This window comes from Rissa tridactyla, chromosome 3, assembly GCF_028500815.1.
Source record: "Rissa tridactyla isolate bRisTri1 chromosome 3, bRisTri1.patW.cur.20221130, whole genome shotgun sequence".
Classification (NCBI taxonomy): domain Eukaryota; kingdom Metazoa; phylum Chordata; class Aves; order Charadriiformes; family Laridae; genus Rissa; species Rissa tridactyla.
In genome coordinates, this window is record NC_071468.1 from 62,825,474 (window position 1) to 62,845,969 (window position 20,496).

Here is a 20,496-nt window from a genome sequence, read left to right on the forward strand (position 1 = left end):
AAGGGTTACCCTGCGAAGAGCCGACTCTTTTCAAGTCCCTTTTTGTTTCAGCAGGAACTGCAGGTACTTAATGCCCTGCAGAGTTAACCTGATTTAACAGAACATAGTAAATTTTGTTTGTTTAACACGACATTTCTGCTTTTTAAACGTGCAGAAAACTTAATTTTCTGTGTCTGACTAGAGAAGTGTTTGGCTGACATATTTTATTTCTCTTGCCATTTCTCCAGTTAATTGATTTTCACAATCTCTTACTAAGTGCCTTTTGTTATCATTTAATAGAGGAATCTTGACAGCCGGTGTTATTAGCTCATGCATGGCTCAGCAGATAGCCTGTGTGTCCTCTATACTTAGTAGTGGATTGATGCATTTTTGCAGCCCTTTAGCCTTGAAATGTTTACCGTTCCCTTGCAGGCACACTTACTAGTTCTTTACAAAAGGAAAATATTTGCCTGCTTTAGATTATAAAGAATACTGCTTGTGGTTAGCTTTTTGTAAACTTTAACTACTCATTCTTCTATTTTTCTGTTGTCTGTTTGGGACTATTATCAAAACTGCACAGGCTAAAACGCTGCTCTGATTTTGCTGTTTTATCAGGATTGTATCTACTGCAGTTTCATCTACAAAAAAAATTTGTATCTAATATACTTGTGTGAAACTATTAAGCTGCTTCCCCCAGCTTGCACATCTGAAGTTATTTCTGCAGGGATTTTTCTCTAGAATTTCTGCTCTTTATAGAACAAAAGCTATTCAACACTACTACAGTTTACCAGTTAGCCATTTCTGTTAAACAAACTGGCTTGTGCACACAATGTAGGACTCCTTGGTAATGAACTGGACTTCAGTTTCATCCTTTCAGGGTAATAACTGAGAGAGAGAGAAGAAACTGTGATGCCTTCACCAGACCTCAAGTTGCTGACATAGTCAACAAAACTCTGCTTTTATTTATTTATTTATTTAATTTCAAGCTTTTTTCCTAGGCCATGTTTATTCCCTAAGAGCAGTTCTAAAACAACTCCTTGCTATGGCTGTCCTGAGTAGCTACAGCATAAATTTAACACAATTTTCAGTAATTTCATTACTGTCTTCTGGGGTTCTGAGTAGTAAGAGAGGCAATAACTAAAGTTCCATCAGTTTTACTCTGCTGCTATTTCAGCCAACACTGTGAAATCAGGAACATGCAGGTGCTTCCGATACCATTTGGGGGGATTGGGTTGAAAGTTGTGTAGCCAGAGCTGAGCTTCATTCAGTGTAAAAGTGCAGTAGAAATTGTCACATAATTGTGATGATTGTTGAACTGCTTTTCCACCTGCTGCTTTAGAAAAGACAGATTTTTTTTCCAAAGCTTTTTAGTGGGTAGTAAATTATCTAGCGCTATGTAATTATAACAGAGAAGACCTTGAGGAAAAGTAGTCTCATGAGAAGCACCAATGCACTGTCATGGGAACTTTATTTCTGCATTTCTTGGCATCATGGTGAAGTTTGCATTTTGACATCTTTTTTCAACCAAATGCATTGGTTGAGTTAAAGCATGAGGCAGCACAACGGCTGTGTGTGACTTGATGTGCTGCCTGGGTGGTGTGAACAAACAATATTGAATGACAAGGTGTGCCACACTGTGGTGATGGATCCCCATGTTCTCCAGAAAGCATTTGTACAAGCTGGAAAGGAGTGGAACGAAAGAAAAATTACTGTTTTGTGGTAAGTCGGAGATGAAGTAGTGAAGGTGTACAGCAGGGAAGAAATAGGTTTGGTAATGGAGGAAACTTCCTTGCAGTAAGGATACTGAAATCTGAAAAATTTTGGGGCTATGAAATCATTGGAGGTTTTTTAGAACAGATGACAGAAACACCACTCAAAAATCATTTGTGTATATTTGATCCTACCTTTAGAGGAGGCTGGGAAGGAAGAGAGAACTTCTGGTGGTCCCATTTAACCTGATAGTTTAGCCCTCAGGACCACATTATAGCTATAGTTCAGACCATTAAAACACACCTGTTTGAAAGTCTTCCAGTCCTGTTCTTGTTTGGATTATGAGATCTGACATTGCTGGTACATAGCAACTTGATTGCATACTATTAATTTGTTATTGCATTCATTGCTGCCCCAGTGAATGAGAAAACTAAGTATAAAAGATAAATAGCAATTCACACGTAGAGCACAACAGTCATTTAAACCACTTGTAAAGATACTGGATATATAAAATCTTTCAAAATAATTCAAGCAAGGTATTACTTTCTATCAAAGTGTTTTCACCCATCTAATACTAACTGGATAAAATCCCAGCTAGCTTTTAAGATAATGCAAGGTCAAACCTATTTATTCTGGTACAATTTTGACAGCTCGGCAGATTTTTGACCACATGGGTCTAGCTAAAAAGCCTCGTGAAATAGATAGGAACCTTGCTGTTGACTAGAATAAACTTTTAAGCACCACTTAAGGAGCAGAAAAGCTATTATTGCTACTTATTCTTAAATTGATTTAAGAATAAAAAGTTAGGGATAGAGCTATTAAAATGTATGATAGCTAACTTGTGTTGAGAGATATCAGGTACTCTGCCTGATGATCTCTGCATGCTCTACATACCTTTACAGGAAGCAGTGTTGTGTTTGGAGGAGGAGATTTTTCCTTATTTTTTTGTGCAGTTGATTATTTTACTTTGTATATTATATATTGAAATGTCCACTGCTTATTGCACTGCCAAAATGGATGCAGCATGTGATACTAGATGCTGCATGGGGAGATTTTTTTTTTACTTTTGTACCTGTGAACTAGACTTTCATCCTTTCAAAATCAAGGGAAAATACTGTGCTTTTCCTTTATGAAGCTACTTTCAAGTATAAATGGTGAAGTCTTGCATTCAAATTTGTTTATAACTGAGGTAAAGCTATTTATCCTTCTTCAGGCATGCAGGTGCTTAGGTGCCCCCTCAAGTTTTAAAAACAGTAATCTGAATTAGAAAATGAAGTTCCTGGAAAGTTTGCGATAACAGTATAGCTGTTCTCAAGAACTGAAGTGGCTTTATGTAACTTTTATTAAAATCTAAAGTTGTCATTGATGACAGTCAGTGGCTTGAACATGTTTAACCCAGGCTGCATTACTATGTTTCAAATTAAAGATCTCAAATAGCTTTATCTGTAGCTAAAACAGAAAAGCAAATTCAGCTGCACTTCAGAGTCATGGTGCCATTGCAATATGACTTAAATGTTTATAAAATGATGCCGTTCTTTGGTTGTGGTGGTAGATCCCGTTATTTTAAATGGTTTGTTGTTTTTGGTTTTTTTTGCTCTGGATAAAACAGGCTCTCCCTTTCTTTGGGGAAGCAGACAGGACCTTGGAGTACCTGGTGTAGCAGATAGCATGACACATTGGATGTCAAACGTGTGCCATCCAAGGCGCCTGTTTCCTTACTGTTGGGGCCAAGCTGCTCTAATTGGCCTTTCCTGAGAGCCTGTCTGAAGTGGCCTCTTCCTCGTGTTTTCATGGTCACCTTAAGAGAGCTGTTTTCCAGCATACAGATATTCAAGTAGAAACACTATTGAGCTTGTGTGACCCTGTGCTCCGCTTCACTGTTTCCTCCTAGGGAGTTGTGAAAATGGGTGATGACGCCGATGGGTGGGGAGGAAGAGCTGAGGCTCTGCATGGCATCAGAATCGTCAAATCAGCCCTACCCCCTTGCACTGTATGCTCTGCTCCAGGGCTGAAGGGCTGCTTAACTTATTAAGTCTCATGTTGCCAATGTCTGCCGAGTGGCTGGACCAGCTCTGAGAGTCTGCTCTGGTCAGTAGCAGAACTACGAGTACTCTGAACAACTGCTGAACAGCTGTGTTGTTCAGAGTGGCATTGGTTCATTTTTTTTAGGGCAGACCATTATCTGTGCTGAAGGGGCAAGTGCCAGGTACTGCAGTGTTTCCTGCAGCTTTTCTGGTCCATGAAGCCAAGAGTTTGAGCGGGTGTTCAACCAGAGTCTAAAGGGTAGCACCACAAAAAAGCCCCTGTCCCTGACATGGTGCATTGGCATATCTGACTTGTTGCTCTGCAGCATGGTGGTGTTCAAACAACCATTGTCTGAAGAAGTACCTAAAGTCGAGTGATCTTCAGCCAGGAGCACTGATACAACAGCATTAGTACATAGCAATGATGCAAATATTTGGGTAAGAAGAGTAAATTGAGACTAATCCTTGTTTTGCTAACAAATTGAGACTAATCCTTTTTTTGCTAACTGAACCATAATCTAAAAATGACAAACAATAAGGCATGAAGCATGAAGACGGAGAGGAGAAACAGCACTGTTGCAGTGTTTCTTTGCTTAACTGCTTGGAGCATGTCTTAAGTGTGCCCGTCTGCCTTCTGGACAGGTTTGCAGTGTTAGCACAGGTGTCCTAAAAGAAAACCTAAAGTAATCTGGAATGCACTGGCCTTGGATAATCTTGCAAATTATGATGAAGTGAAGGAACAGGAAAATTTTTCCTATCACACCCCTGAACTGTCTTTGCTTCTGCATTTTTTGAATTATCCTATATTCTCCCTCAAGCGTGGATATAAGTCGGTTGGTGAGATGGGAGGCAGAGAAGGGCATATATGTAACCGTATTTCCAAGGGGCAGTTTTCTTCCAGTTTCAGCATTTAACAGTGTAGAGCACTTTTGATTAAAAAAATAAAAAGAGGGAGAAGAGCAAGCCCCACTGTTTCATATTGTCACTTGTCCATCATGAGTTGGGAGACAATAGGCATAAAGGGAAGGGACAAAATAACCGTGTTAGTGTTAAAGGGCAAACACAGCCAGACTGAAATGATATCAGGCTTTCAGGAGATAGGCAGCTCTTGAATGGTCTTGTGGGTGCTGTCTCTGTGCATGTTCAAGTTGCAGATGAGGAGCAGTGTCATGTCACACGCTGCTGGTTACTGCCCGGGCTGGCTGTCCTTTCCAGCGGATAACAAGGTGTCAGATACATACTGAGGAAGGTGTACCTGTAGACAGTGGGAACAGTCTGTATGCTGATTTCCGTACTCGTTTCCAGACTATAGCTGCAGAGACTAATTGCACAACTGCCTATACTTTGTGCCTTTTTCCCCCCAGGGTAATTGTGTTGATTCAAGCTACGTACATAATATAGGGCTCGTTGTTCCAATGTCTGTGATGATTCATTTATTATCTCATCTTCAGAAGAGCTGGATTTGGCTGACTGTAGCTTCTGTTTAGCTTTGTTGGCCAAATTCAAGGAATGTATTTAAGCAGCAGTGATTGAAACACTTGATTTGTTTTCCAGAAGACATCTGGTTAGCATTGTCAAATAAAACCGGATTTAAGTAGTTACTCATAAAGCCTCTATTATGTCTTGCTGCAAGACCCTCCAGACAGGTATGTGTTTAGCCTTTGTTTTCTCAGTGCATCTGCCAGATCACTGTTCAGATGAGCAATATTAGGGTCAGTCCTACTAGTCGATAATCCTGCTGAGAAGATTATGGACTTAAAATAATCTTATGTTTCATTAAAGAGCTGCAAAATAGGGGGGGAACCACTTCATATTAACAATAGGTCTGGTTCAGGTTCAGAGAGATGTCAAGATGTGAGCGCTCTACCAACTGGAAACCTTAATGAAGCAAAAAAACATTAAAGGCTAGGGGTAGAACATATGTTCCGGGAAGGCCTTGGAGCTGTAAAATCAAAAAATAGAAATCAACTTATTTCTCATTATTTTAGATTCAGTAATCAAGTTACTACCAGAGGTTCTGTCCATGTATCCTGCCCTTTTTACTGTTCCTGAATTAATTCACAGTACATCTGTTGATGGTTTTGGCTACGTTCCATACTCCAACTGCCCTTTCTAATAAGGAATTTTAAAAAGTGAGTATTCAAATTAAACTAAATGGAATTTGACTGGCAGTCTACACTGCATGTAGACTGTGTGTTTGAAAGCTGCTCTTGTGCTGAAAAACTGAGCTACTCAGAAGTATTTAGGTTCCCTATTTTTAGGTTTAGTTACATAGTGCAGTGCTGAGTTTAAAAACATACAGGGTGGTTACATGTAGATTGGTTGCATGTTATACATGATAAGTGAAAACAATTCCAGTGAAAGGGTTAAAAGAAGACAAAAATTTGTTTCAAAATAATACTAATGATACTGTTTATTTTGTAAACCAGATTACTGTGTTTTCTTAATGTTTTATGGTACAAGTCAGAATCAGTAGGAAAATTTAGCTGAAAGATTATTGAACTTTACCCCATTTCAGATATTTGCTTTTAGTGGAGAGAAGAGATTTGAACTGTTACTGTCTTGTGGTGTAGTTGTTTCAGTGCTAGGCAAAGCAACTTCCATCACAAGGAATATCAGACTTTTGGTTGGTTGTTTCCCTTTTTGCTTTTCTTCTTCCTTCCTCTCTTAGATTGGGGTTTTATACGTGCTTGTTTACAGCATTTTAGATAGCTTTAAGTTTAACATTAAGTGTCCAAGGAGAAAAAACAATTAAAATTCCCTTCATATTTTTATATTGGGTGTGTTCAGTTGTCTAAGAAACAAAAAATATCCATAGAAATGCTAGAGAAAAAGTGGAGAGAATGATTTTGATGCCAGCATCAAACATGCAAAAGGAAGCAAATAAACTGTTAAATTTAAGACATCTTGTCACCACTAAATGTGGTCATATAACACACTTGCAAAAATTTAAATTAAGTCGAGACAAACAGTGTTAATTATTTTGAGCACTCCCCAGTGACAGCTTGTTAACAAATAAGATTTGTAATGGCTGTTGCATTTTGGTGCCATTAGAAAGGTTTTCTGTTTGGCTAACTCATGAAGATTATGTGGGGAATTAAGGATGGGATTAAATTTATTTGTTTTTTAAAATCTTCAAGAAAAGAAAGAATGGAATGATCAGTCATGTTTGCATTGACTTAAGGTTAAAGATATTTTCACATTGCAGAGTTCTTTTTACTTTGGATCCTTCTTAAAGACTTGCATCAGATTTGGACCCTTGAAAATAACTTGAAACTAACTAACTGCGTACTTGCCTTACTTGAATGTTGCACTTTGATGACCCATCCTTGTGCTACTACAAGCGTGTGTATGGCTGAGCCCTGACGCAGGTTGGAGAAGCTCGTCTGGAAGGGTGGGCCTCCCAGCCTGGCTGGGCATCCACTTGCCATGTCAGGACGCCCATTCCAACGAGGCAGTGAGCACTTGTGTGTTGGAGGGAACAGATCTAACATAAATACATTTGGTTGCTTTCAGTAAGATTTCTTTGAAGTATCCATTCAACAGACTTCTCCATTGCAGAGTCCAACAGCCATCTGTTATGGTCACCTTCATTCCGTGGAGCCCAGGAGATCTTTGTTTCTAGGAAACTCCGCACAGCATCTGTCATAAAAAACTACCTGTGTGGCTGCTTATTCAAGAGGGAACACACATAACAGTCTTTAAAAAGTCTGATAAGCCTTTCTTGTTACTCATCAGATAAGGCAGCCTTAAACAATTTAGGTTTTGCTGCTGGGTTAAAAAATTGCCACTTCATATGGCACTTCTTTGTGGAAGAAGTGTGTTGGGTGGCACCAGTGTTCACTGTCTCCAGGATTGTTTTAGGCTTTTTCATACATACTGGTAAAAATAAAGATCTAGAAATAGCAATATAAAATTGCATTTGGGGGGGAAGGGAAGGGAATAATAGGGAAGGTAGCTGGATTGGCAAAGGCTGTCATTAGCCAAAGCATCTAGATTGAGCTGTTGAGCAGAAGTTTTTTCAGCTGGCTGCCATGGTACTACGGCTATTGAAATTCATGACCCACTAAAACGGGAGTCTGAACAAAACGGCGCATTGGATGTGTCACAGCTGAAGTTCATGAACTTGCTTTGCAGTCACCATTGGTTACAGTTCAGTTGTTACACAAGTGCATCATTGCTGTGGCTTTACAACATATTTTAAAGCTTTGATATAGAAGCACTCTCTGTGATAGTCAAGTTCTGCAGATGATATGGGGATTTATACGTTTAAGGAAAATGGGATTTGATCCAAGCTGAATGAATTTTTGTGAGGAATATAAAGTGGTAGAGGCAAGCTGTCTGCCTCATATTTAGATCCAGGGACAAAAATAGATGCTGTATTGGAATTAAATTGAGCTGCTTTTTTTAAAGTCGATATTTAGCATGAGATATTTGTCAAAAAAGAGATTGCCTTTGTATAGCCCTGCTTTTCTACAGCCTGTTTCATCCACACGAAGAGAGCTGTGCATTCTTATCCCCAGTTTACAAATGCGGGACTCATAAAGAGGCACAGAGCAAGAGGCAGTAATTTTAGTCAGCTTTACTAACCGAAGAGACCTTTGAACGAGGGCGTCTGTTTTAATTACAGTCCTAGACATAATCATTCTCAACAAGCACTTTTATCTTGAAAAGTTACCTCCCTGAAATTCCCCAGTTAACTGTGTAGCCCAGAGTTACCCTGATCTTACCTGTGTCTTACTACAGCGCTGCAAGCCGGCAGAGAGGCACCTGCACCCTTGAAGAGGTCCCCGTTTGGTAGGTGTGCTCACAGCATGTCTCAGTACACACCAGTGCAACCAGTCCCACACAAAACCCACCCGTGGCTGTTACATTTCAGGTGGCAACCTTTTTTTGCCTGCTGTTTAGACCACACTCTTAGGAAGCTGTAGATTTAGCCTATGCTCACCCCATCCTTAAAGAACATAAATTCGTATCTACATGAAAAATCCTTCCTTAACTTGCGGCATTTTATTTTAAGCAACTGTTGGATAAAAAGCACATAATCCTCAGAAGTGGAGATGTTGAAATCCCTGTTACATTCTGCCGCTTGTGAGAGGGATGCCTGCAGCCTTGGACCCGGTGCTGATCATTAGTCGCGTGGCAAGGACGAGAGTTAAGGCACCTCAGGTTCTTCCTTATTTGGCTTTACCCTGAGGTGCCTCACTATATACCCGCGTGCTGCAGGCAGAGTGTAGGTACTTGCTTGAACTCTGAATTTAGGAGGGATATACATGAAATTTAGATTGTGTCATGTCTGTCTGTAGATGTAAACTTCGTGACTGGATCTAACCTGAAGTGGTTTGCTCGGATCCAGCAAATGCTGTGTCGGGAATCCAGGTCTTCTGATACCAACACCTGTCTGTCACCAACCCACGAGGTTGTCTCAGCTCAACTAGAAAAACAAATTCAAAAGATGCATGAAGTAAATTAAAATGATACACAGATATTTTTTTTTTCAGCTTTGAAACCAAAGATTCTTCTAAAACAAAAAGCAGCCATATAGTACATACTGTGATTGTTAAAGTGGAGTGTGACCTGTAAAGTAATGGGTCACTTTTACAAGTTTGCTTTTACAAGATGCATGTATGTTATACTGCAGTCTGTCTGGTTTTAGGTGAAATTTTGAAAAGCTACTTGTAAGATAGTGTTTGCAGTTGTGACTTAGGGGAGGAATGTGGTTTGTGGGTATTTACAGAAAAAGGGCTTGGCTACAATGTTTGAAGATTTAAAAAAAAAAAAAAAAAGATTTTTGACCTCAGGGAGTAGAGCAGTCTTCCAGTGATATGTGCAGTGAATGGATAAATGTGTTTTAATATACTAGTCAGCAGATTTATTTCTGCAGTTGGCAGTTTGGCTGACTCTTGCAGTTAATAGCCTCTCTCTAGTAAAGAAAAAATAAAAAAATAAAAAAAATCCCACTCTACAAAATACAAGTTACAACATGAAGGGCTCTGCCAAGAAGTCACCCTGACTTTAGCTGAGATAATTTTTCAAGCATGCCGATGCAGCTGTCAGCTCATCACTTGTCCCTTCTTGCTGACAAGGAGGCAACGGGGATGGTGCAAAGGCAAGCGAAGAGTGTGCTGGTCTTTCCCCTTTCTCCCTCCGCACCGGGGGGGTTCTGTTCCAATGGCTTTGGGCAGCTTTGCTGGGTGGGCAGTGCCTCTGCTCCTCCGGGAAGCTGCTCCTGGTCCGACTGGCATTTTCTCTTCAGGTTTTAGCTGTTGGTCTCAAGTTCCAGCTGCTGTTCTTGGATACGAGGCAAATCCAGATGTTTCTGGACGCTATCTTTCTGTTTTTCATTGCTTGACCCATCCAGCGGGATGGCTAGTTATGCCAAGCAAGTCAGAGCTATTTAGATGTCTGAATAACCTTGATGCCAAGTTTCTAAATTTATACTTGTGAGTACTGTGGTAGTTTAATTGTTTAACCAGTGTTTTTACTGGCTACCAATAAATACTTAGAAACACAGAAAAGTGTATTTTTTTATATTAAACTCTTTTTTAATACATGCTTGCGAGAGTGCGTATGTGTGGATGTAGACAGCTACGGAGCTTAAGGTCTGATCCTGCAACAGTCACGTGAGCAGTGTTTACTTATACAAGTAATCTCATTAGGGCTAATTTAGTGAGTGGTGGCTGCACGTTCATGCCTGAGGCACGGAGGACTGGCAGAAAGCTGCGGCTCTGCGCTGTTGCTGGGGCCGCACCTTGGGGAGATGTCCCAGGCTCAGGTGGGGTCCAGCCCTGAAAACAGCACCTGGAGCCTTTCTCCCTGCAACCAGGTCAGTACGGCACACCCCGAACCCGGCAGGCAAAAGAACAGTTCTATGAAGAGGCTGATGAATGAAAAATGCCACCTAGTCTTGCACAGTTCCATTACAATTTAAAAAAAAAAAAAGAAAAAAAAAAAGAAAAAAAGAAAACTTCTGAAAATGACCATGAATCAGAACTCTGACCAGTTCTGCTGCTGGCAGGGTGATGCATTTTCCTTCATATAGACTTTCAAGATACTGTGACTAGTTTTAGTGGTAGGAAGCTCTGCAGTATGAAATGTTACCGAAGTTAGTTAAAGGAGAGGGAAAGAGCCAACACATCCAGTCCCCTCCCGGCAAACCTGGTCTTCCATCACAGAGTGGTTTGGTGTGTAGGTTTGACTGAGGAGACAAGGTAAACACTAATCCTCGTTTTCCACGGTAATACCATGTCAGACGAATTACTGAGGTATCAGTGCTGTGCCTTCTGTTCACTCTGGTGATTTGTGACTCAAATTATCATGTAAGAGTATGGTTTCAAGTTGTTGGAAAAGCAGTAAGTCGCCTCTGTGTGCGAGACTCACCATTGTGTGTTACCAGCTCAGGGTCGGATGCAATTACGTGCGAGTTCCTCGTTTAAAATGGAGAGGAGATCTGGGCTGTGAGAGGCCTTGGAGGTATTTTCATACACTTGACACGACTGCCTGTCTTGAAGGCTGTAAGGTTTTACAAGAGGAGGTTGAGTTATTCACAACAGCGCTGAATTCAGTGCTTGTGGCTAAAACTCTGGTGGAGAGTCGCACTTGGCTGAGCCCTGGTTCTCAGCGTGGTGCTGCTGGTACCGGCACGTTCCCTGTCGTATTTAGCAGGAGGAATTGCCAGGATTTAGCAAACCCTGCGGTAATGAAATGCTGAGCAGACGTATGAGCAGTTGGGTATATGGCAGCAACTTGGACATAATGGTATCGGGCACTGACAGGTTTAATGCATTTTCTTCCATCGTGCATCTCCTGAACATCATATCTACCCTGTTCTAATAACTGGAAATAATGAGGGGGCCTTTGAAAGGTTTTTGAGCACATTTCCCATGTACTTTCGTCATGCTTAACTAAAACCACCCAATGAACAGCAAAACAAATTCAGACAGAATTTCCTCCTCTAGGAAGCGTTTAACTTGTGTCACATAAGTGGGTATAAATAATATTATAATATAATCTGACTACGGTCGTTTTTAAGCAATGTTTTTAATACAGACGAGGTTTTGAAATTGAATGTATCACTAGTACACAAGGAGATGGACAAGAACTAATGTATGGTTTTCCCTAGCCAGAAAAGCACTTGCAGGGCAGCAGCAGGTGACAGGCAGCACCCCTGCGCGCTCAGCCCCAGAAGCAGCTGGGGGGATGAAGGGGAGGTAGTTCTAGCCTTCGTGCCATGGCACCACCCAGTGCAGCTACCGACTGCAGCTGCCAAGGCAGTGGCTCTTTCCTGGTCCTCCTGGGCGAATGGCCAGTCTCTATGTAAACAAAACTGGTTTGTCTGCAGCACAATAATATTATTGCACATTTCAGATCAGATACATACAAGCTTATGACTTTGAGCTTGACTGCAGCATGTGCTGCAGATTCCAGGAGCATCCTCAGGAACAGGTGTTTGTGTCCTGCCTGATGCAGTCTCCTGGGGTTTGCCCTGGAAGTTTGTAGGCAGAAATATAGAAAGTCAGTGCATGGTTTTTGTATATTGGGTAATGTGGGTAATGGCAGCCTTGCCACTGGGTGTGAGTGTGTGTATGTCCCTGGCTCAGTTAGCACTAACATATTGGCACATTCTTAAAACAAGATTATTAGCAACCGGAACTGGCTGTATCCTTCTCTTCCCTAGTCAGCTTTCCATCTCTGACGTAACTTGCACAACTGTAAGAGCTTTTTCACTAACTTGGTGGCATGTAGCGCTCCTCTCAGTTTGGGATTGTGGGAATATGACATGGTACTACTCTTCTGGGAAAAAGGAAACGTATCTGGAGTCTTTCCTAGAGTAAGAATTTCTATCTTCTTCCTGAGTATATTTTACATAAATAAAAAATCCATTTATCTGAGAAATATAAACCTGATTGCTTACAGAAGACCATGTGCACATTTAATAACAATGATGACATGGGCGTGGTGGTGCCTCCAGCTAGAACAGTTTTTAAACAGCAGTCGCCACCCTTGGTCTGTCAGCGACAGTAGCTTCGGTTACATGCAGTGATTGACCTCATGTTGTGCTTCTGGGCTGTTGCAACACGAGGTGAAAGGTATCTGCCTGAAACCTCTTCTGAGGTTTGTTGGCCTCAGGTGCCATTCAGGGTGTGTGCTTCCTGCTGTGCTGTGGAATGTACAGTGACAGCACATAAATAGAAAAGCTATTCTTGGGGACAAATCAACTTTTTGTTGCTGTGGTTCATCTGGCAGTTCGTAGCAATTGTCTTTGCTTCTTCAGCAACTTTGCTGCAATAGCTTCTGATGTTACATAAATCTGTTGTGGACAAATGGAGGTTGTGAGCTTGATAAACTGCCAGTTTTTTATTGTCAGTCCACTTGAACTTGTGGTGGACTTGAGATCTTCAGTGTTGACTTCCTTAAATTTTTGGAGCTCTTCTGGCCTTCATGAAGTGCACCTTTCATCATCTTCATCTCCTGGGTTAGGAGAATAAATAAGGTCAAGCAATTAATATAAGAGGGTGCATCTGTCACGCTCTGTAAGAGTCCAGGGCCCTTTGGGTGTGCCGTCATGCCTGATGTCAGAGAGTTGAAGTGGCCAGCCAGGACCTCGGGCCTTATCCCAAAAACGGGAGGAAAAATAACTGCATTCTTACGTACCCCCTTGGGTTGTCTTCATGTTTGTTTGTGGTGATGAGTGACTGATCTGAAGGTAAAACTTGCAGTGTCTAAGTTGACAACTTAGCGTGTTAACCCAAGCTACAAGTTGATGCAAGTTTTTGGGCTGTCTTGTTCTGCTACAGCCTTCGCGTCCCTGTTGATTTGTAGCTCAAACTGACAAACAGCCCATCAGGGTGCTCACGTTTGTGAGTGTTATGTGCTGGATCCTGTGCCAGATTTGGAAGGGCGGTGGAGGAATTTGTTTTATTGCGGTTTCTGGCAGTCATTTTTCACCCCCCCTCCTGAAGTATAGCAGCTGTTTGCCAGATGCGTGCAGTGTCGGCGTGCTCACACGTGCGAAACAGGTAAACATGGTTACCAACTCTCTGTTCCTGAGATGTAGCAATTGATCCAGATCTCCAGACCCACCACACCACCTTTGGTCCTTGAATTTTGAGAGAAGTGACAGGTTCATACCATACTGCCCTTTTTTGACCCCGTACGGAAACATGTGATAGGCTAGGACATAGATCTGGCTCTAATGGAGACGGCTGGTTGTCAAACTGTAAGCTTGCCTTCTCATTGTGCACGTTCAGATACAGGGGACTCTGCACTGATTAAATCCTCATAGAGCTGTGGTTGCTCTAGACCAGTTAACCCATCAGCACCACAGAGTCCTCCAGACCTCAGTCTCAGAAGAATCTGAGTATAACAGAGGAAATGTATGCTGGAGTTGCAAACTGTAATTCCACTTTATCATTTGCCAGGCAAAAGTCTCTCTAAAACCTTGCTCTCAATATAAACATTGCATATTTTCCATTTTAAGGGGTATTAAAAAGATCAAGATAGAGAGACAGATGATACAATCACAGAAAGTCTTTCTTCAGCAAGTGATGATAAAAGCGCTTTGTGTCATGATAATGCCTGTGTATTGTACAGAAATTTCAGTTCCTTAGACAGAAATGTACCAAAGACTTAATTTTATTTTTGCTTCCCTCATCTTTCAACGGATTCAGATATCTGTCTCTAGAAATGTAAAGCTAACAGTTTGGCTGGGCTGATGAGTTTGGTTCCTGCATCTTGAACATTTAATTTTTCCTTATGCTCTGGCGTCTGTTATTCTTTAGCACAATCACACTGAATATCAATTAGGAGGCGGGAAGATGATTGTGGAAAATTGGGGGGGGGGGTATGAGATGCTGAGTGGGATTTTGGCCATTTTGAGTGGGGATGCATGTTTGCTCTGAATTCTTTCTGAACTTTGAAAACTCTTTAGTATTAAACTACACGTGCTCTGCAGTGATGAGATTTTGAGATCCTTGTGATTTGCATTTCTTTCTCCAAAATAACAACAAATGGACTCTTCCGCGGGCAGGAAGACAGGACAAGTGGTCAGTGCCAAAGTTATTTAGCAGATGGTGCTTGAGTAGTGAGCAACATCATCATTTCAAGTGTAAGGCACATAATGGATGTCTACCGGCCTGGTAAATGAGACCCCCGGTGTTACTCACGTGCTTCCGTCTCCCATCCTGCGAGATGCTGCCATCTGTCAAGACACCAAGCCAGGCCCCAAATAAATAAATAAATCCGTTTCCCCCTTCTTTCTAAAGCTCGTGCCATCTCCTGGGTTCAGTAAAAACCGGGTGTGTATACGCTACGTGTGGGCATATGTATATAATACGTGTGACGGAGGGGAAAATATAGATACAAATATAAGAAAATACACCTTCAGGTTCTGTTACTTCAGACAGACACTGCTAATGCATGGTAAACATTTTCAGGAAAATACTGTGTATTTTTGTAAGTGCATAGTACACCAAGTGTAAACAGTAATGGCTCTTATCTTGAATTAATCTCCTCTTTCTCTGTCTCTTGGCAGAGTGTGACAAGCTACGGCGGGATGGCTACCGAAGCTCACAGTATTACTCTCAGGGCCCCACCTTCTCCTCATCCTCCAGCGCAATCTGTGGAAGTTACCAGGATGATTATGAAGAAATTGAACAAAAGGTAATGGTGGGGGGAAGAGTGCTGGAAACAATACATGCTTGGTGCAGTTTAATTGCCCGCTGTAACATTGTTCAAATAAGGTAGGATTTTTAGAAGATTGTAAAGATGCTTATTCCTTTGAATTACAGTGATAGGAGGTCGTCTGACTTCCCTAGTCTCTTAAAAGTCCCAGTTCTACCCATGCATTTATATAAAGTTCCCACTGGCACAGTAAAGGTGTGAAAGCCGGAAAGAGTTTGGTGATGTTCTGAAGGCAAGACCCCAGTGAGGGTGGCTGTTTTGAATCTGATAAGTGTTTACCTTCAAGTAGCAGGAAGGAACTATTAACCAGCCATTGGTGTACTCGAATTGTAACTGCGACATGTGCACACTTTGAATTGCTAATACAGGCAGTTCTGCAGTTTCATTAGGTAGAGGCTTTGTCCTAATGCATCACAACTGTTTGCGTAAAGGCACCCAGAAGAATGAAAGATTGCCCGCTAAGTTGGGTTTATCATCTTTCTTTCAGTTTGCTTCATGGTTTTCATGTTTCTATGCCCACATCTCAACTCCGTGTATGCTTAGCTCAGAATCTAGAAATGAATTAGAGAAAGAAAAGGGATGGTTGAGCAAAAACCCTAAGAAAGTTTTCAAGACATATTGTTATATATATGTTAATTTATATACGCTTCAATTACAGAACTAGTAAGTTGCGTTAGTGTTCTAAAAAGGAGAAGAAATTTTGCTCCCCCGTCATTACCTTACCCTGTTGTGCCTGTGGGCTCTGAAACAGATGCTAATTTTGGTGCTGGGGGAAAGGACATTACTACTGGGGTAGAAAACAAGATGTACTGAACCCTGGTTGTCCAAACCTGAAATGCTGGACTTCCTGGGATTTTCAAGATAGATAATTCTAGCATACTTTGCCACAAACTGTTGCTCAGGAGTGGGAGGATATGCTTGATTGTAACACAGTTTAATTTCTTTGAATCGTTACTAAACCATATGTGCCTCTAGCATGGATGATATAACTCTGTCTCTAAAAGTGTGCAGATCCTGAGAACTCACTTCAAAGGGTACAGTGTTTTCAGTTCTGTCCTCCATGGGTTTTAATCACATAATAAAAGGTGCTGTGGAATATGTAGAGTCTCTCATCCAGGTGGTGATTGCATTATATCTGGGTATTGGCAGGGAATGTTGGAGCATCTTGTTTAGCTGTGTGTGGCATGTACTGGCAGTGAGCAGAGAATGTAAAGCACATTCATACCCGTGGAATACATTATAATGATAATTTGCAAAACCTTACTGAAATCGGTGGAATTACGATTTCCACTGGGGAAAGTATTAACACATTGTTGCTATTAATGTACTGCATATATATGCATACATATGTATTATCAACTGGTCTTAGCCAATGCTGTGCAGCATGTGACCATCTGCACATGTAAAACTAATGTAACATTTAAAAAATATAAATACACTTTTTCAACAGTTTGAATGAAAGCATATAAGCATGGGTGAGACCTCTTAAAAAATTAAAAGCTGTCATTATCTTGGTTAAAGGGTTTTTTTGTGTGTTAACGTGTTACTAACAATTTCTGTGCATTCTGAAAAAAATTAATGCAATTAATTATGCTTCAAGGATAGGATAGCACTTCCATTTCAAATTGGAATAGTTTCCTTTAAATATTTTTAGCTGAAAGCATGATTCAGAGGTGTAGAGAAAGGTTGCCAAATTCACAGTCTTGGGTGTTACTGATTATCTCAGAACCTTAACCTTAACCCTACCGCTCTTATTTGCAGCTCAGAAAGGCATTAATCCCTTGTAAAAGGTAGCATGATTCTCCCTTCATATTGTGCAACTCAATGTTCAGTGGTTTCCTTTGACCAGTATCTTTTTTAAAATGGCCTTTTTTGTAATGGCCTGAATTTTTATTCTTTTTTAAAACGAACACTTACCACAACAGATCTCTCAACTTGAATTATAATCTCACTGGTAGAGTGCCAAGTAATTCTAATAAGTCTTATGCCTTGAGCGAGTCATATTTCAGCTGTCAGAAGAGTTCTTTGGTGACAGTGTGGAACTGGGGTCACCAAATTCCCGTGATACAAAATGTGAACTCCTCGCCACTAGATGAAAGCTTTGTAGCTTTGTTGTCTATTCAAAGGAAAAAGGCCAGCATTTTAAATTCTGTACATGCAGTACTTAATAGTTGAAATTTGAGAACTGCAGAATAATGATGGATGGATGAATAGCTATGTACTGTTTGGAAATTTGCTTCTAAGTTGACATAATTGCCAACTTGCAGAAAAACTATGTTTTGCGGCATAGTGATTTCACAAAGGAAACCATCTTTCCCTACTCTTTTCAATCTGCTTTAAAAAAAATGTAGCCAGATATTCCATTTGTCTGTCTTCGTTGGAGACATAATATGAAACCATGTCTAGGTGATGCGAGAGGAGACCTTGATCCACATTCTCATGTTTTGTGGAGGTGGGTGTCTGTCAGCAGAGGGTCATAGTCATACTGCAAAGCACGTGGTTCAGTGCGAGTCTTAGAAAATGTCTACTCAAAACCAAGCAAACAAAATTGGAAAGCACAGAAACCTGAAGTCTCTGAGTGATACAAAATGAAGTTCTTGGAATTGCCCTTTTAGGTTTATTCTTACAAGTTATATTAATGGAGCACAGACCAAGCTCCACTGCAGTGTATTTCTGCTGATCCTAACTGAGTTTGTTGGAGATTAAATTGGTTTATCTGGATTTTAAATCTCAGTACTGTGACCAGTGTCCTTCTTTCTCATCTCTTACCTACCACTTCTTGGTGACGCGACGTGGGACCTATTCCTGTCCTTCAGTATCGCTCTGTTTTCCGAGTATCAAAGATGTGTTGGGATGTTGCTTTCAAACTCTGGTTCCCCTTATGTTCTGAAATGTATACATTATGTATATTAAATGTATTTGTCTTGTGTGTGTTTTTTTCTCATTCTTTTTTCTTTCCCTTTTTTATCACTCATTCTCTTTGTTTCTTTTTGTCTCACTCAACAGTCTAGTCTGTTAGACTGCATCTCTCAGTCTTGCGTTAGCGCCTGCTGTAACTTGGTTCCCTGGAGCAACAAGGTACCTTGCCCACGAGTGGGACCATCCAGCTGCCACATCTGCAGCTTGATGTTACTTGTAGCATTTAGCGTATATACAGTCTCCTTCTGTCATTACCTGCTTCTGTTTTCTGTTTAAAAACAAAAAACCAAACCAAACCAAAAAAACCCAACAAATCAACTGCTCAACAGAAGAATGTCATGCCAGGTTTGTTTCCTTTATTTTTCCTAATTACTCCTTTTTGTCTGCAGCCCAATATCCTCCTTTTACTTGGTTCACTGATATTTTTTAATTCTTTTTTGTCTATTAACATTTGCGTCCTTTGAAAACCCTCCTCCAGTGAATGCTGTGTTTTATTTAATTGGCTGATTCATTGGTTTTTAATTAGCCAAAGAAAAACTTCACTAATTTGGAGTAACATTTATTTTTTTAAATGATGAATGTGAGCTATAGAGAGTACTTGCGCTCAGGCATGCACTATATCATGTCTTTATTCCATCTATGAAAACGTTTGTATGCCAAAAACTCATGGTATTTTTCCCTAAGTCCTGTCACTTGGTTTATGAACTTTGCCTTGATACGGTCTGCTAAGCTTCAGGTGCAAAAACATTTATTTTGCTTATTCATGAGGAAAAAAATCCTGGTTTTGCCACTGTACTCATCCAAACTGTTAGTTGTCGCCTGAGTATCTGCAGACTGCTTAGTATCTTAAGTGAAAACAAATGCATTAACTGTATTGGCTTGAGGGATATGAGGAGGTCTAATCCAAAATTTTGCTTGGTGTTAAGAGGGGCTAAAGCAGTTGGGCACTCCGTTTTGGAGGTGGGAACCCCTGAGAGCCCTAAGGCATGGTCTCTGGCAGAACTGGAGATACTTCTAGGTGGTGGTGCCCTCAGCTGGCCTCCCTGCCCCTCTGCTGCAATTGCATGGGGATGCTCTTGTAATCAGCACGTCTTTTATACTGCTTCTCATTCTCTTGAAAATACTGCTCAATTCACTGAGTTGAAACAGGAGGTCAAAGCATAAAATGCCGAAGCATAAGGAAGTGTGAGTATAGAAACTCTGAACAAACAAAAGAGGGTCTTCACTCACCACATACTCACACCATGCAATTGCTGCAAGAATTGTGGATGCTGAGAGTTTACATGGGTTCAGAAAGCAACTGGGTAATTCTTGGGTGCAGAAGGACTCCATCCAGTGCTCAGAGAATATTCAGGGGAAGGTATCCACTGTATGCATCCTCTGATTTAATTTCACCTGTATGTCATTGATTGGCCATTATCATAAGGCAGATACTGGGTAGGCTTTTAGAGCTCTGAACTGATGCAGTGCAGCTCTTCTTTTGTTTTTAATGACACTGCAATAGAGGAAGAAGAAAGGAACATCTCTGCAGTGCTAGTTAAGGTGATAACTTGCTTGATGGTCAGTATTTTCTGCTGACAAAAAAAATAAAATCCCTTACTGAGACAGTGAAGGGTATGAAGTGATAGATTTAGTAGAATAGCAAAGTTGGCTAGTGCAACTGAAGATCTGTGTTTAGAAGTAATAAAAGGGAGTAGTCTATGAAAATGGGAGGGACTAGACTGGGGACCTTGGCCTGGAGGACACCAAATAGAGCAAGATGCGACTAATTCAACTTCAGTGTAAATTCATGTAAATTTATAATGTGGCAGTGTTCCATAACACAGTGTGAAACCCCAGGGGTTGAAGCAGGCACATAAAGTGACATTCTCAATTGACCACGAAAGAGGAATTTAAAGGTTTGAGGGTTGGGGTTTTTTTCCCCTGTTACTGTTTGTCGTGATCCCTTTGCATTGGTTAAAAGGGCACTTCAAGCCATCAAACCTAGTAAAAGGCTAAAGAAAAAATAGGATGTTGGCAAATAATAATAGACAGCTGAATTGGTATGGCTGCTGTCTACAATGCTGATTTTTTATTTCTCAGTTTCGTTTCTCTGAGAAATTATAATTTTAGAAGTGATTGCAGTAGACCACAAGGTAAAACACGTAAAGAGAAGTTTGAACTTCCTTTGCTGAAAGGTGAA

At 40.8% G+C, this 20,496-nt stretch overlaps 1 protein-coding gene across 8 annotated transcripts in view; it reads left to right on the forward strand.

Moving 5' to 3' along the window:
- Positions 1–20,496, forward strand: part of NHSL1 (NHS like 1) — a 186,884-nt gene that overhangs the window by 133,470 nt on the left and 32,918 nt on the right. For all 8 annotated transcript variants that reach the window (XM_054195848.1, XM_054195849.1, XM_054195850.1 and 5 more), the window contains exon 3: positions 15,247–15,374. In XM_054195848.1, coding sequence (XP_054051823.1) covers positions 15,247–15,374 — 128 coding nt within the window. The remainder of the gene's footprint in view (positions 1–15,246; positions 15,375–20,496) is intronic.